At 44.3% G+C, this 16356-nt stretch overlaps 1 protein-coding gene across 4 annotated transcripts in view; it reads right to left on the bottom strand.

Annotated features, from left to right (window-relative positions):
* Window positions 1-13603: 13603 nt before the first annotated feature.
* Window positions 13604-16356, bottom strand: part of LOC119462402 (uncharacterized) — a 48396-nt gene continuing 45643 nt past the window's right edge. For 2 of the 4 annotated variants that reach the window (XM_049671880.1, XM_049671878.1), the window contains exon 2: window positions 13604-14968. In XM_049671880.1, coding sequence (XP_049527837.1) covers window positions 13911-14968 — 1058 coding nt within the window. In that variant the 3' untranslated portion in view covers window positions 13604-13910. Of the gene's footprint in view, window positions 16158-16356 lie in introns of all 4 variants that reach the window. The other 2 variants (XM_049671877.1, XM_049671879.1) reach the window with 2 other exon arrangements.

Below are 16356 nucleotides of genomic sequence, written 5' to 3'. Positions count from 1 at the left end.
CAAACTCACTGCCACTAATTTCATGGTAGTGAGTTTGAAGGTTCTGCACAACTTGTTCAATGTTTGAAAGTCCATGCACATTGCAAGACAAATTGTGTTGCCTGCAATGTCAGCTCGTCAGTGGACAACATTGTAGTGGGAAGTCAACTGTCCACTAGAACACTCTAGACACACTTAACATTCAGCAAATGCACCAAAGATGCACTTAAGGCAAACAAATTATTGCCGCAGCACAGCCCACTGCACTGTTTGTCAGTGCCTAGGAAATGTCACACACTCATTTCCACTTCATATGAAAAAAGGGCAGGAATGTGCAAATTGTGACCGTCACACGCTTTCACTCGCACGTACAGCATACGCCGCACGGCGACTATTTTATCGCCCGTGGACTTAATACGAAACCTCACGGCGGCGGTACAAATGCGCCTGGAGTGTCCATACTCCAGGCAGTGAGTTTGGACACTCCAGGCGCATTTGTGCTGTCGTTTTCGCCGTGAGGTTCCGTATTAAGTCCATGGGCGAAAAAATCATCACAGCACAGCGTTCGCTGTATGTGCGAATGAAAGAGTGCGGCGATGAGCCGGCAATCGCGGCTCGTGCATGCAAGGGTGGGAAGCGGAAGCTAAGTCTTCCAGTTGCACACAATGCTCCGGAGGGAGGGTTGGTAGGTGGAGGGGCCGCGCAGTCCTGCCGGGCTGGTAGGCTCCGGGGGAGGGTAGGGAGGGGGGTGGCCACATACTACGCCGTGTGCTTCTGCCCGGGCAGCTTTAGCTTGAAAGGCATCTGCAGTGGTGGCAGAGTCGGCCCTCCCTGTGTTTTCGCTTGATTCCAAAGGATGTATTCCGCAGTCATCGAGTGAGATGCGTTCATGTTTGCTCGTGCGGGTGTGACACCATGATTGTTAATTTAGTTAGTGTGCCTATGTTTACAAGTTTATACAGATGATAGAACTACTATCCTTACTTTGTAGAGCTGTCCACTAATTTGCTATCGCAATCCGCACTTTGCCTTTCGGGCGAAACTGTGACTTTTTTATACTGCACTCAGCCACTGCTTTATATTCCTGTGACCTGTTTGCATGTATGCTAAGTACTTGGGTTAACTAAGCGTTGGCACATCTCTTTGTGGGTGCAGCTATAGAGAACAAAGGTGTCGTGCGAGTACTCATGCAGCCAGCTTTCTCCTGCGAAAGCAAACATGATGATGGACAAATGTTGGGCAATTACATCTTTCTTTTTCGTTATTTCTTTAATTTCGAATTAACCTGTGTGCTGTACAAGACCGTGAGCCCTGGCTATAAGCTGCAAAGCCTGATCCACATTTTGTCTTGCTTCCAACATGTGCGCACATAGCTGAAGTTCCAGTTCAACAGCAAGCACTCGGGTACCGACATGTTCAGACTTCCGTCTTGAACTTTCCACAACTAGCCTACCTCCTCGCTTGTGTTGATTCTCAGCTGCAGTTTTTATCTATCAGTGGTTACATGCTTGTGTACAGGCTAAACCAACTTGCATGTCCTGTTAGCTTTATGGATTGTGTTCATATTGTTACGGGGAGAATCTATGTACAGAGGATATATTTACAAGGGAATATATATACTTGGTGTGTGAGTGATTGAGTACTGTGACCAGACATTGCTGGTAACCTGACGTGCGCACGTTAGTAGTGTTAGTAGGATTTGCAAAGAATGCCTTTGGGTCTTTTGAAGTATTCAGGCAAACTGCACCGTTTGGTGCTGAACTTAGGTGAATGAAGCCTGCTGCGTCCAAAACAAAAATTGAACATCTGATCATTGAAAGCAGATTTTCCTTCCCTTTTTTCTTTTTCTTCTTTTTTTTTACCTTCTTTTCTGGCCTTAGTCCAGTTCAGTTACGGGGTTGGATCTCCTCGGTCTCAGTCTCCATTTCTCTTGATCTTCCTTCCCATTATTTTGCTTTATTTTCATAAGAATGGTGGAAGGTTGCAAAATTTAAAAAACAAACAGGCAGATATTTCATGCACCACAGTAAGGCACGCTTCAAATTGACATGTGATGATTTCATGTAAGTGGAAAACTAGTATACTATATTTACTAGTATATCTCTATATTATTAGAGATATGTATACAAATAAAACATTTATTTTTGGTGTGGAGTTGTAGTATTTAGGCTCAGTCTTCCAATTTATTTCAACTACATATTCTAGGTAATATGAAAAGAAATGTGAAGCAAAATTGCCACGCTATAGCTTTCTGGTAACGACAGGGTCACACCTCAACTGTAGGATTTTCTGTCTGAAAATACTTTATCCTTTATCGTGTGGCCTGATCAGACAGGAAGGCACCATTAGCATGAAACATGCCTGTGGACTGTGTGTGTGTGTGTGTACATTTCAATGCACTTGCGTGTGCTTACAGTGAGGCATGTGCGCTGCGCGTCTTGCATAGAGGGAACCCCTTTCGTCGTTAGTGTTCCAGCTGCAACTACAGCAAACTGGATGTGGAGGCACGTCGTCTAGTCTTTATTTTCTTCTCAGATCAACAGTGGTTGAATGAGGAACGTTGATGAAGCCGATGTTTCAACCTGTTTTCATCAGGGCAGCAGCAGCATAAAGGCGCATTCAAGCAACGGACAGGAGTGGGAATTTTCGCAGCGGGTAGCGTATTGCATGCATCATTACAACTTGCTGTTCTCATCAAATTCAGCTTTCCTTGCTCACAGGCCGGATGGAAAATAGGTGGTATTTCCATCCGTCTGTTTGGCAATCGTCTGTCTAGCCTAATCGGCGTCGAGTCTGTCAACATGGGCTAGATTGGCCTAGCTCGCTGGGCTGTCCATCTGAAGTGGAATCACGTTTGTGGTCGCACTGGCGTTTTTTTTACTTTGATAGCAATAGTTGGTTTGCACAGCCTATGGGAGCTCGCACCGTGAGTGAGGTGCAGAGAAGAACGCTGTTGCCTCTGGTGCTTTGGCTACGTGCATCAGCGTTGCAGTCGAGAGTAAGCATGTGGATTGCAACAGCGTGCTCCGGCTGTGTAACTGTGACCTTGCCTAGTGGTGCCTGTGTAAAGTGATCACGTGACTGCTTGGTCTACATATCAGGGGCCAGACGTGGCCCCCGCGTTTGAACTTAGCTTTTAAACAGTTGCTACCCTGACAAAAAAGTTTCCTTGTTGAAACATTGTCTCGGGCGACATTCCTTGTTCTACCGCTGTTGATCACTTCAGCCTTCATCTTCCTGGGAACTTCTTCCTTGTTTGGGTTTACTACTCAGATGTACTTGTCTTGCATCACTGTGAACATTCCAAGCTAGGCTATCAGAGTATGCACTGTGTACTATCACGAAAGGAAACACTTCACATTATTTGTGCTGACATGTAAGGTGGAACCTCACCTTGTGCAACACTATTGAAACACGAGGAGTCCTTTGTGTATAGTCTGTTTCTCTCTCTGTACTTAGCCTCACTTCATTTATTCATCAGATGCACCACGCGGTAGTATAGAACAAACAGGTTTCGACCTACCGTGTACCTAATATCCATATGCATTAAAGAAAAGAGCACTCATTTCCTTTATTGTTATTTCATGAATCCTTTCAGGGTCGTTTTTTTTTTTTTTTTTCCGTTGGTGATGCACCTCCAGTGTTTTCTTTTTTTCTCTCGGGTATTATTAAAAAAAAAACGCTTCGGTTTGTTTTCGCTTATGCAGATGGGCAAAAATGCCACGGATAATTGCAAATGCTCTCTTGGTATGGTCCTCACATTCCTATCTGAAGTCAGTGACACGGAAAAACAGAAATGCGAAGACGTACCAGTATGTCAGTGACACTGAAAAGGTTTTAAGCCCACCAGTGGTCTGTCAAAACCTTTATACAGTAAAACCTCGTTAATATGTACCCATTTAATAAGTAATTCCGGTTTATATATAGTCGCAGTGAATTCCCTGCCTTGTTGCCATTGAACCTAATGCTGATCGCTTAAGTCGTAGTCGCCTAACGTATGCGAAACGGTTGGTGCATAGTATTTACTTCACTTTTCGATGCGTAGAAGCGTGTGTGTGGAAAACTTTATTAAAGAAGAGAAAAAAAATCATGGAAAGGAAAAGGCTGCCTAAGGGTAGGGCTGTAGAATAGGTGAAATGTTGTGCGCACAGACCATAGATGGCAAAATTGCAGAGCACAGACCTTTCCTGGACCGCAGTCGCCACCGGACAGTGACGTCAAAACACGATAGTGGCCATGACCTGTTTCCTGCTCCCATAGCTTTTAACGCTTCCACGTCGTCGTCTTGGAAGACGATTGGATGAAGGCCCTTCGTTATCCAATGCGGTTAGTGTTGACCGTCGTGAGGGCATTCGCGGAGATGTGGGGCCTGATGGAGAAACTGGCTCGTGGCCTTGCAGAGTTTGAGGATGCCATCGTCATGGCAAGGCCACCAGGGTGGCAAGTGAAAATTTCTTGCTGCCTGCTCTCAAATAAAACTTGTCTGCGTGTGTGTTTGAGTGAGAATTTTTTTTCTTTTTTTCTTTTTTTTTGCCAGTAAGTTTATAGCCGCTCATGTGCCATTGTCGATTATAATTAGTACATCACTTAATGCATACCTGATCCATGTTCCCCGCCAACTACATATTAACAAGGTTTTACTGTACAGTGGAATCTCGTTGATACGATTCTGCATTATATCAAAATAACTTGTTGGGCGAGTTGGTGTTTACTGAACATGATACTTAGTAGCGCAAAACTCGAAATAAAAGACAACAGTGAAAGATGAGAGGAAATGAAAGACGAGATGCCCCGAACAAGCTGGCCCATCTCTGCCCTCGAATCACGGGTGGCACTACGAACGGGTGCACAGTACAGCACGTTCAGCGCTACGTGCATTGTTCCACTGGAGTGGTTTATTTCATTCCCCTCAGCTGTGGCAAGTGCTACATTGGGAAAGCGGGGCGCTGCGTCAACGGACCGAATGAGAGAGCACGCAAATCTTTTAAAGAAGGATACCACCGCGCACTTGTCTGCGCATTGCAGGTCTTGTCCCGACTGTGAACCGCTGTTTTTTTAATATCAGGATCCTAGGCAAAAGCAAGAACAAAACTGCTCGTGAACTGTTAGAGGCCTACCACATTCAAATCAATGGTCTAGCCTGCGTTAGTCAAACGACCGTGACACTACGATTCGGAAATGAGATTGCTAAGCATATAATGTGACTACACTGCCTTCGGCTGACTGGCGCCCTTTGTGTGTTTTATGCGTTTGCGCATGTGTATGTTTGTGTATATATAGCAAGCCTTGCTTCGGAATAAACAGTTGCGAGTGTAGCGCTCGTCTTTCCTTTCCTCTCGTCTTTCACTGTTGTCTTTCATTTCGAGTTTTGCGCTACTAAGTATCATGTTCTGCATTATATGTTTTTTCTTATATGCCATTTCTTTTGATTATGTACAATTTTGTTCGGATAATGCGAGTTTTGAATGATACGTTTTATTTTACAGTTCCTGTGAAGATTGTATCAACGAGATTCCACTGTATTCTCTTGGATACAAATTCAAACGCTGCATGGCTCAGCCGACACATTGTGACATTACAAGCAGCTTGCTTCATCGCGTGTGCCTGCAGACAATTGCTAGTTAAAGCTAGTTACAAAGCAAGTCTGGGATGTCTAATGTGTTTAGAGAATGTGAAGTGAGAGAGGGGCTATGGCCAAAGGGGATGAAATGTTGAGGCAGTGAGGGCAAGCTCTAATGTTTTTCAGAAACACCCAGGCTTTTCTGCTTATTTGCGTGTGAAACAGTCCTTTTAAGCTGTGCTGTTAGGGCCAGTTCAAATTGATTGAAGGACACATTCTGTGCCAAGCCACTTCCTTATTTTGAAGGTGCAGGAGGAAGGCTGACCATTAAAAAGATAACCGTAAGATCACTTAAGTCATATCAGCCATTACAGTGGTCGAAATGTGTGGCAGTTGATTTCGCTTGAATTGGTGTCCCCTCTAAGCTTGACATGCTGCATTTGTGAAGCAACTGCCGGGTGTTTTTCACTGCACACATCTGCTTTCCACTGTACTGGACCAACTTTCTGTGGTTATGAAGGAAAAGCTACAGGGGCAGAGCTTTTGCATATGTGTTACTGCATTAAGTAGTCTTGTAGAGCTTGACGGTGCTCGCAGTTTCTCAAAACATACTGAATCAGCCTAGCTTCCATGGGTGACAGTTTCACATTTGTCAACATGCAGAAGAGAAAAGCAAAAAAATAAGTCAGATTTATCTTGGGGTGGTATATTTTGTCTTATTTTGATGTATGCGCTGTCATAAATAAGGTGTTTTCCTGCCCTAGGATTAACCTAACACGATCAAGACTTGGAACCTATTTTCAGGAGCACTGTTACTTGTGCGTGTTTTGCCACCGTCGCTTCCCTTTCACCGGCATACAAAGTTGTTTGCAAGTATAGAATGCAAGGTTCACTTGTGGACTGTCCTAGGAGGACGAGGAGGAGAGAAAGAGAGAAGGCAGGGATGTTAACCAGAAATGCGTCTGGATGGATACCCTACTCTGGGAGACGGCAAAGAGGAATATAAAGATGAGATAGAGAAAGGGGGGGCAAGGACGCGGTGAGCTCACGCACGCACGCAGAGGGACTGAGCAAGTCAAAGGCATTCACATAGGTCAGTCGCCCTCGAGAAAGACAAAGGGCCTTCACAGCTTTGCGGGCTGACGAACGACGGGGACGGTCTTCAAGTAGCACTTGCACGGACAACGGCCGATCGTCCAGTCGTCGCAATGCGTTACATAATGTCAACAGAGCATTGTTTTATAAAGCAAACCTACTTGGCAAATTGGTGATTGAACGATTCCTCGTCCTGTGCATTTGGATCCACATCTCTCGCCAGTGGCGCAACGACGGGGGGGGGTGTTGTAACGCCCTCCCCCTTGAGGCCGACTTCACCCCCTCCCCCCCCCCCCCCTTTTGTTTAACCTCTTTTCTTTCCTTGCGCATTTGAGTACTGCAACTAAGATGCAAGACACACAATCGTCTGCACACTCGCAAAAAGTGAATTTTTTGACAATTTCCCGTGAGAAATTAGTGCTGTTTAGATGGTATTGGCAAACTGTCAACCTCCCCCTGGCAGAGATCCTGGGTGCGCTACTGTCTATCGCACTTTAGGCACATCCTTTAATGATTCAAGTTTTGTACTCTGAAAATAATGGACGACATAATTTGTAACAATCCATTTTATTTTCTACTCTTACTACCTGTCATACTGAGTTGTCAAACCCATCAATAACAGCAGCATAAAAGGCACTGACGAAAAGTGAAAACCAACAGAAAGTGAAAAGTGTGCATCGGTTAAAACCTACCGGGAACCATGCACACTGGGCCAAATCTGCCAAGCACAGGGCTGTATTTATTCTGGGGCCTGCAAGGGTCTTATTTGCTTTGCATAATCGCAGGTTCTTTTTAGTCAGCTTCACCACAATGCAGTCGTGTTATGCGGTGAAGCATACAGAAAATATTGCGTTGAAGCCTATCAAGAGTACTAAGGGGCCACTGTTACAGAACATTGTATTTGTCCATCAATTATACACTGCGTGCACGTGCCTTTCACGGTCACAGTGCAAGTGCCGAAATGTCTAATAACTGCACTGGCAGCCATTCAGGGCTGTTTCTGACGTTGCTGTGGCGAACCACACGTTATGTTTTCCTGGCTGTTACGTTTTTTTTTTTTTTTTTTTTTTTTTTTTTTTTTTTTTTTTTACGTAACAGCAGTCCCTTGAAGAATGTACCAGTGGGGTTCTTCTGGAATAACTAGCTATTCTGAATATTCTCAGCGGACAAGATTAATAGATGCAGCCAAGTTCACGAAAGTTACTTTGCAATGATTGTTGTTCCAAGCAGTGAAGAAAAATGTCAACGGAGTCGTCCCCTCTTTTTGCCTATGCTGTGCCTGTTTGAGTTCAAGCATGCCAGTTGTCTATACTAAAAAAATTGGACCTAATTTTTTTCATAGCAAGTTTCTTGTATGGCGATGTTTACTAATCTAGCCTCCTAAACTTTCACCTACCAACGGTTTTTGGCACCAGAAATTTATACCAGAGAGAATTATGCATGGCAAGTGTTACCGAAGATTATCTAGCTTTAATGACACACACACTTGAAAGTTTTGTGATTTATGTGATGCATAATGAATTGTGAATTTGGAACAACTGCTTTAAGTAACTGTTAGACTAGCATGCAACACAAGTGAAATACAATGGAATCCTTGCTACGGCGTTGCCCAACGAGGGGCAGTAGCCAGTAAGGGAGCACCGACTGGAACAAATGAATGAAGTCCGCAACCGGCGTGATGCCACCATGACTGCAGAGGATGAAGTCTGAGGATGAAAGTCTACGATGGACACTTGAGGCATCTCATCAACATGCTTCACAACGGAATTTGAAGGTGGTAGCACGTGAATACTGGGTGTCCCAATGAGTAACCGTGCAGTGGAAATGGTGGACTTGAAGTTTGAAGTTTTACTTAAGGCAGTGCAGCGATCACTACAAGCAGATACTGAAAATATCCGCCAGAGGACCGCCACCGGATTGAAGACGTCTGCACACGACACTGCACATAGCTGAACACTTGGTGTAGGGTTTCTTGAGTTATCTGTGCAATGTACTGGGTACTGGTTGTCTGTAACTCCAGCAGAGTGTGAGGATGGTTCTTGCATACACTTTCCGTTGAGTGCACTCCACGGACGTTATCAGACGAACTACAGGTCTTGCACTATCATATTGCATATGCAACTGCGATGTCATTTCACAACTGTCATCATATTTCTGTTTCTCTCCTCACTGCAGAATTGCTCTTCGGACACTTTGTACTTCAAACCTTTCAGTGGGGACCCATAGTGCTATGTGCTGTGTGTGACTGTTTATGGTCACGCACACTATCACTTGACGTCGACGATCATCTCTGATGGTTTCTGCACATTTGTGCTTCTAGTTATTTCACCTAGTAATTTTGTTAATCACTGTCATGTTGCAACTGTGGTGCTACAAGCAGTAGGTGTAGACATATTCGCCAGTGCTCTTTCACCACTGCTTCCACGCTGCATTTGTTAACAGCTCCCCACTTGCCAAGCACTGTGATCAACGTTCAGCATGGTGTTCATACAGCATTCTGCGTCGCGAGGCACTTGATCCTTATAACGCACGACAGCACCTGGTGTCGTGTACCTGTCTGAGAAATTATTTACGGAGCTTAATGTGCGAGAGCAATACAGGGCCTATCAGATGGGATTTCCTACTTAAATTACTCAAGGAAACCCTGGCACTTTGATCATTTTGCTATCATAATACAGTACATGGTTTTTTCCGATTGTCATGCCTGTAGCTTCAGACGTTCTTGTGCGGCTTTGTTCACTATGCTTCATTTGTCTTCTTTATTGGCCTAAATTTGGAAGCAATTAATTTTTTTTATGCAGGAGGCAATAAGACTGAGTACTTCGCAAACTGTTGCACTTACAATGCAAAGTTTTGCCGAAAATGATCAATTTACAAGGTCACAGAGCCGTTTGAAGCCAGAACGACAAAGTTTAGGCAAATCCACGTACTGCCCATTCTTCCCGTGCTGACTGCACTGCTGTGCTTTTAACAGGCAACATTGCAGAAGCTACAGGAGTACTGTGGTCCTAGAAGTCTCACTTCGTGTGTTTCGCAGAGCGGTTGTTCTTCCTGGAAAACAAATATACTTGTACATCAAAACTACAACTTGCAGACGTAAGGTTACTTCAAATTTCATATTACCTGCGCATCTTTCTGCTTTTAGTATGCAACATACTATGTTTCGGTTGCGACCCAAGCGGTGCATCGTGGCCAGCTGGTCGCAAAAGTGGCTCGATGTACTCATTTGGTGGCAGAAAGGTTCAAATCTGCATCACTGTCTATGTAATAACCGAGTCATGTATTGCAACATAAAAGTGTCAGACTTGATGCTAGATCAAATTACATGACACATACCTAGATCTTCTTTCATATGCGATGCAGTATATCCTGGTTGCAAATGCAAGCAGTGAGATAAGTCTCTCTAGCATTCGAAGCGTTGCCTGCACATATGAAATGGAGTATAGTAGTTTTTGTAGGAAACTATGCTGAGAGCGATGCTGTAGTGGATGGCTCTGGATTAATTTTGACCACCTGCGCTCCTTCAAGGTACACATACCATTTTTTTCCATAATATTAACGGAATATTTTTAAATCGCCTGTAGCATATTGCACAAATCTACTCATTGAGCTAGATTACTCAAAGGGGTGGCCATTACTCACAGTGGAAATCAAAATGCATAGTTGACTAATAAAGGCAAGCACAGACAAGAAGAAAGAAGTGTGCGTGCTACTCCGCCCACTCGATAGCCAGCTCCCAGCGCCGTGTTTTTCAGGAGCCTGCTACCCTCAATAAACGTCGCGTCGCCAGTTCTCTCTCAAGGCATGTGACAATATAACTAATTACATCAGCAGACATTGCAATATACTGAATTTAGGGCATTGATTTCACAAGGCACATATACTTGGAACGAATTTTAAAGCTAGCACCAGTTTTGAGACAAGCGCTGTCAAGCTTACGGTAAACAGGCACTGTCGTTAAACTTACTTTTTTTTAACAAAATGCCTTTTTATGCATTGAAGCTAAAAAATTACTGGAACAACAATGCATTTCATTTCAAAAATTGACAACGCATATTTTGAAACTAGTGTCATTCCTCAGAATTCCTTCCAAGTGGATGTGGCTTTCGAACTCACCGGACTATGATTAATAAATTTCAAATATCTACCATAAAGCAATTAGTTTAAAAGTTAATTAGAAACAGTTAGACGCAGTACAAAACAGAGCCGCCAGATTCATCTCGTCGAACTACGACCGGCATTCCAGTGTCACTCGAATTAGTCTATTCCCTTCAAGCATTATGTACCTGTAGAAAAATCGCTCTGTTATATCTGATACACAAATACATTCACGGCACAACAAAACACAGATTACCCCTTGTAACCCCACTACATACTTCTAGGCATCTTCATAATCACCTCAGCCTTAACGCAAATATTTGGTAGAACCAAAGCTTTTAATTCCTCAGCGTTGCCACAAGCCACAGCACTCTGGAATTATCTTCCTGATAGCCTTGTTTCCATCGCCAACTGTGAAACATTCCACGAGAATTTGCACTCTCACTTCTTGTAAAAGTGGTGTTCAGTAATGTATAGAATTTTTGTAGTCAATAATAATGTTCCCTTGTTCCTGTTTACGCTTTTTTTAATGTAATTTTGTTGTACTTCCTCCCCCATCACTCAATGTTCCGAGTGGAACCTGTGGTGTACTTCTAAATAAAAAAATAGTAATTAGCAAAGCAAAAGTTAGAATTAGCAAAACTTTGTTAATTAGTCAAATATTCATTACAATTTCTCATGCAATTAATGTCGGTCTCTGAGAGTAATCCAGCTGAAGCAGCAGAATTGTTGCTACATGCCACGGGCAGTTTTAAAGAATTCTGATAGCGATTTAAAAAATAAACCCGTATGCAATTATGTGAGCCTTCGCATTTTGCCCCTGATCGGAATGTTGCTGCTGAAGCTGGGAGGTGAACCCACGACCTTGTGCCCAGTTAGCAGGACGACATAGGCACTGAATCACCACAGCTGATCTTTCTGAGAATACAAGTGCTGGTTCAGACCAGAGTAATATGCCTTTGTTTCCTGCAACACTGTTTCTGTGGTATTGCTTGCGGTTACACACAGCACACTTTTTTCAATAAACAGGGTGTTGTAGTAGAATACAAAAAAAAGCCATAGTCATTTCTCTTCCAAGTCTCTTATTGCAGACAAGCCAGCTTTTATGAATGCTTTTCAGGTGGCTGCTCAGGCATGGCCTGAAGATGCATGGCATATATATCGTGTACAGACTGCCATGCGCAAAATCTGCAGAGTTTGACCCGTTAAGTTTGATTCACACTATGGGTCGGATCGCCGACTTAGTTCTCAGAGACAACCGTGATGTGACTGAGCTGATGTTGAGACTCGCCACGAGCAGCTGGTCTGCGCCAGTTTTGTGTGCGGCGTGATTCAGCGGCACTGAGCTCATTCGCTGGCTGAGCTGGCAACCCATCCCTTGATGTTAATCCTGCTTTACCAACAGATGGTGTTGACCTAATGGGATTCAAACTTGGTACTATTAATAAACCTTCGAGATCTTTGGGCACTTCATTTAGCCGTAGTCAGTCACAGCCTGCACACTTTTCAGTTTCACCGATAGTCTGCAGCCCAACACATTGCTTGACTACCAGGTTTATGCATGAAACACTATTTGTGAAATGAAATGCCGCTACAAAAAGCATAAAATAGCAACATGTCCGTGCTTGCGCATTTGTTGCCACAGCAACATTTAATTTAGCTACAAAAGTTCATTACCTGCCAGCTCAGGTGGTTTTGACCACAAAGGCTGGTTTGAAGTTGAGAAGTGACATGCTACCAGCCCAAGTAAAGCGCAATTCTCTTAAAACATACCCAAAATTACTGCAAAAAAGTGAAATACTTTCTAGGAATTTTGAAGTGCAGCTTACTTGAATTAAACATAGACTTCGTGCATTGCATTTCCACACCCATCTTGGCAAGAGGCTCGATTCTAAGTCTGTTTGAAATGGTCCAATACCACACTGGCATAGCAAATGACTAACTGCTTAATGCCTTCAAGTTCAATGTCATTCATGTGGTGCCACGGTCGACATACTTAATGTCATTGAAGCTTAATGCCATTTGAGGTGCAGTGCATTCGCACAACTCATTCAGCTGTTGATTGCTTACTCTAAACTGCCAACGTTTGACCATAACTAATTACAGTGCTGGCAGGCAGTGTGACACATGCATTAAGCAGTTAAATTTTGGGTTGCTCTTCCTGCTTCTAAAGATGACCTTGTGCCAAAATGTATATAAGAGTTCAGGCCACCTAAAAATTCCAAAAGCTTGTGTGGGCAAGAACGTAAGTCACATTACCTTTTTGAAACAAATGTGTGAAGGCCAACAAGATCAAAAATGTCGCAAGGAACAGGAAAATTTTACAAGGGACTTGGTAAAAGTACCAAACAGAAATGTTCTTGTAATATAACAAACAAACTGGTCACTGCAGTCCAAACTCTACTTTTTCTGATGAAATGAGAAAGTTTGTAATGAAGTCACAAAATTTGAGTAAATTATCGGATTATGCAAGGCTGCTGCAACCTCCCAGCACTCTAAAACACTGCCTGCAAAAACCACCCTCTAGTGAGCAACTTAATTAACCAGGTAGGCTAAATTCATTTAGCAACTTAAATCACTCTTATTGCAAAAATATTCAGGGTGAACTAAACAAAATCAAAATGCACATCTCATGTACAGTAGTCATCCCAGTTGTAGCAAACAAATGTTGCCGTTGCAGAACTAATGTAAAACTGTAAAACGGCTACAGCAGCAAAGAAAACAGTACGCAAGTGGTTTTTTCTCACATTTATTATCACTCTTGCATTTGGCATTAAGCTTGGTGAGGATGAATGGGTTGATGGCTTAAGCTTAATTGTTCACTTTGTGGTGAACCTTCTTCAACATCGCATTGGACACCTCGGGATCCAGCACTGGAAATTCTGGTGGTTCTTGAGTGGCCAGGGACGACTGGGAATACTGCAGGAGGAACTCTCTAGTGTACATCTTGAGGCCTCTGTGAGGGCTGCAAGATGGACCAGCAGCCTCTGACAAAGTTGATGACGGGAGCACTTGCTGGTCATCGGCACTTCTTTCAACCTCTAAGAAATTTGCAAAATCCTTTGAGCTGCCTTTTCCCAGCTGTTTGGCCATTAGTACTCAATGTCTTGAAGACAGCTGAAAGCATGTGCTCATTAGTATTGCTTGAACACTGTGTTGCACTTCCAATTCCCTCAAATTACTTAGTCTGACTGGGAACATCTGTGTAGCCTAATGGCTTCAAGTTACGTGAAGGCACCTTCTGGTTTTCAACGTTGCTCAATAACTGTATTGATGCTCCAAGTCTCTCAAGATGCTTGGTCTGGCTGTGGCCACTAGTACTACCGGAGGTAGTGAAGGCAGTTGAAAGTGGCTGCTGAGTATTGTCACTGTCAGCCTTGCTTGGAAACAGTGCTGGTCTTGCAAGGCCCTTGAACTGCTTAGGCTGGTCAAGTACACTGGTAGTGCCCAATGCCTTGGTTAGAAGCACTTGCTCATCAAAACTGGTAAAGAGCTGTGGTGAGCTTCCTGGACTAAGAAATTGCTTGCTTTGGTCAGTTCTGTCGTTTCTGCCCAATGCCTTAAGGCCACCAGTAGGCTTGAACTGCTGGTTTTCAGTGTTGCGTGAAAATTGCATCGAGCCTACAAGTCTCTCCAACTGTCTTGTTTGGCTGTGTGCCTCACTACTAGCCAATGCAGTGAAGCCAGCTGAGAGTAGTTGGCCATCATCCTTGTTTGATAACTGTGATGGATTCAAAAGGCCCTTGAACTGATTGTGTTGGCCAGGTTCACTGGTAGTGCCCAACGTCTTGGAGCTAGTCGAAGGCATATGCTTGTTGTCAACACTTCTTGAAAACTGCATTGAGCTTCCGAGCCCATCAATTTGCTTGGTTTGTTCAGGTTTGTCATTACTGCCCCAAGCTTTGAAGTCAGTTGGACGCATGCACTGATTGTTGAATTCTGTAAGGCTTTGAAGTCCCTTGAATCGGGTATTCTCAGTAGGTCCACTGGTACCTCGAAATCTCTCAAAACTGCCTTGTGCAGACTGTGTCTTCGGTGCATCGACAGACTGCAAGGTGTCCCTCAGCGGCCAAGCCACTGCATCTGTCACAAGTCTCAGTTCATCTTTTTCGTAAGCTTCACCATGTGAGCTGTCCACCTGGCTCTTCTGAAAACTACTGTTTCCAACAGTTTGCCCCTGCGCATGCACTGCATCTGTGTGCAGCCCAGGCACTGTAGGTTTGTTCGATGGCTCACCTGACCCAGAGAGCATGCTAGACAAATCTTGGTTTGCAAGGTTAAATGTGTCTGCTGTTGTGCCAGAAAAGAAGCTCCGTAGTACACATGTGGAGATATTCACAATAGTGCCGTTTGTTCCACTGATCTGGATGAGATCCTTGCCAACAATGATGGTCTCTACACATGTCTTAGCGTCAGCCTCAGCAGGAACAGTCTTCTGATACATATTAAGATAGTCAGTGGTTGTCCCATTGGCCCACTTTCCATCCTGCATTGGAGGCCCACTGTACTGAGTGATGTCTTCAGAAATTACTTTAGCCATTTCCGCAACACCTTCAGTCTGGGCTTGTGTACTTGCATTAGCATTTTGAACCACCTCTTCGTTTCTTAAAAAGTGCTGCCATGTAGCCTTGGCTGACATATCGGAGGTTCCTGACCACTTATGCATTTGTTCCTCTTGCAGATTAGGGCTCTCTTTCCAGATGCTATGGTTTTGAAAAGTAGCCTCACCTTTTAGGGGGCCTTGATATGAGACACTTTGTGGGTTGGCAGAATTTTCGCGATTCTTGATCTCTTGAGAGGCCCATGGCAAGATCGGCGTTGCCGCAGGCTTGGTTCCCGTCTTGACAGTTTCCATTTGTGAACGCTGCTCCTGTTGCTGCTTCTGCTGGAACTCGCGGGCCAGTTTCACTGCATAAGCGTCGTCGTACACGACGGAATCAAACCCGAGCTCTTCAAACTTGCGACAATAATACTCCGTTGTCTCCTCATCGCTCTGCCAGCCCATGGCACGCAGTTCAACCAGTTCGAGGAGCATCAAGCGGCTGAAAGCGTCGAGTTTGTCGTCACGGGAAGCGTTGCGCAAGGTGATGAAGTGTGTGTCCAACTGGTCTTCGAAGAATCGTTCCATGGCAGCGCCCTTGACTTTCAGAAGGCGACAGACCTGTTCTAGATCGGTATCGCTGTGGTTCCCATTGTCGAGGGAAGCACAAAGTGACTCCATCTGACTGAGCAAGAATTCGTCGGCTGAGGCGCTCATTACAACGTCGATCGGCGAGGTCATGTCCTCGGCAGGACTGAGCAGAGGCGTCAAAGACCTGTCAGGATCGGACCCTGGAGGCTCTGCTGGACGTAGAGGACGTGGCCTCTCGAGTTTATGTACATATTTCGTGTTTTTAACTGACATCTAGCTCTCCTGAACAAATACCTTTGGGACGATAAGAATGTGCGTTCCGTGGGACTTTCCAGGCGTTCCAATAGTACGCAAGCCGTACGTGTCAGCGTCGTAGCCAAAGCATGGCCAAAGGTCAAGGACAAAGGCGCAAGATGATGATGATAAGGCGTAGACGAAGAAATTAGGTACCAGTACAACAGAGCGGCGCGCACGAAATGGTCTCTTGTGTCGG

Source organism: Dermacentor silvarum, chromosome 8 (assembly GCF_013339745.2).
Source record: "Dermacentor silvarum isolate Dsil-2018 chromosome 8, BIME_Dsil_1.4, whole genome shotgun sequence".
NCBI classification, from domain to species: domain Eukaryota; kingdom Metazoa; phylum Arthropoda; class Arachnida; order Ixodida; family Ixodidae; genus Dermacentor; species Dermacentor silvarum.
The sequence above is the reverse complement of the archived record's forward strand: the minus strand, read 5'-3'. Positions and strand labels throughout refer to the sequence as shown.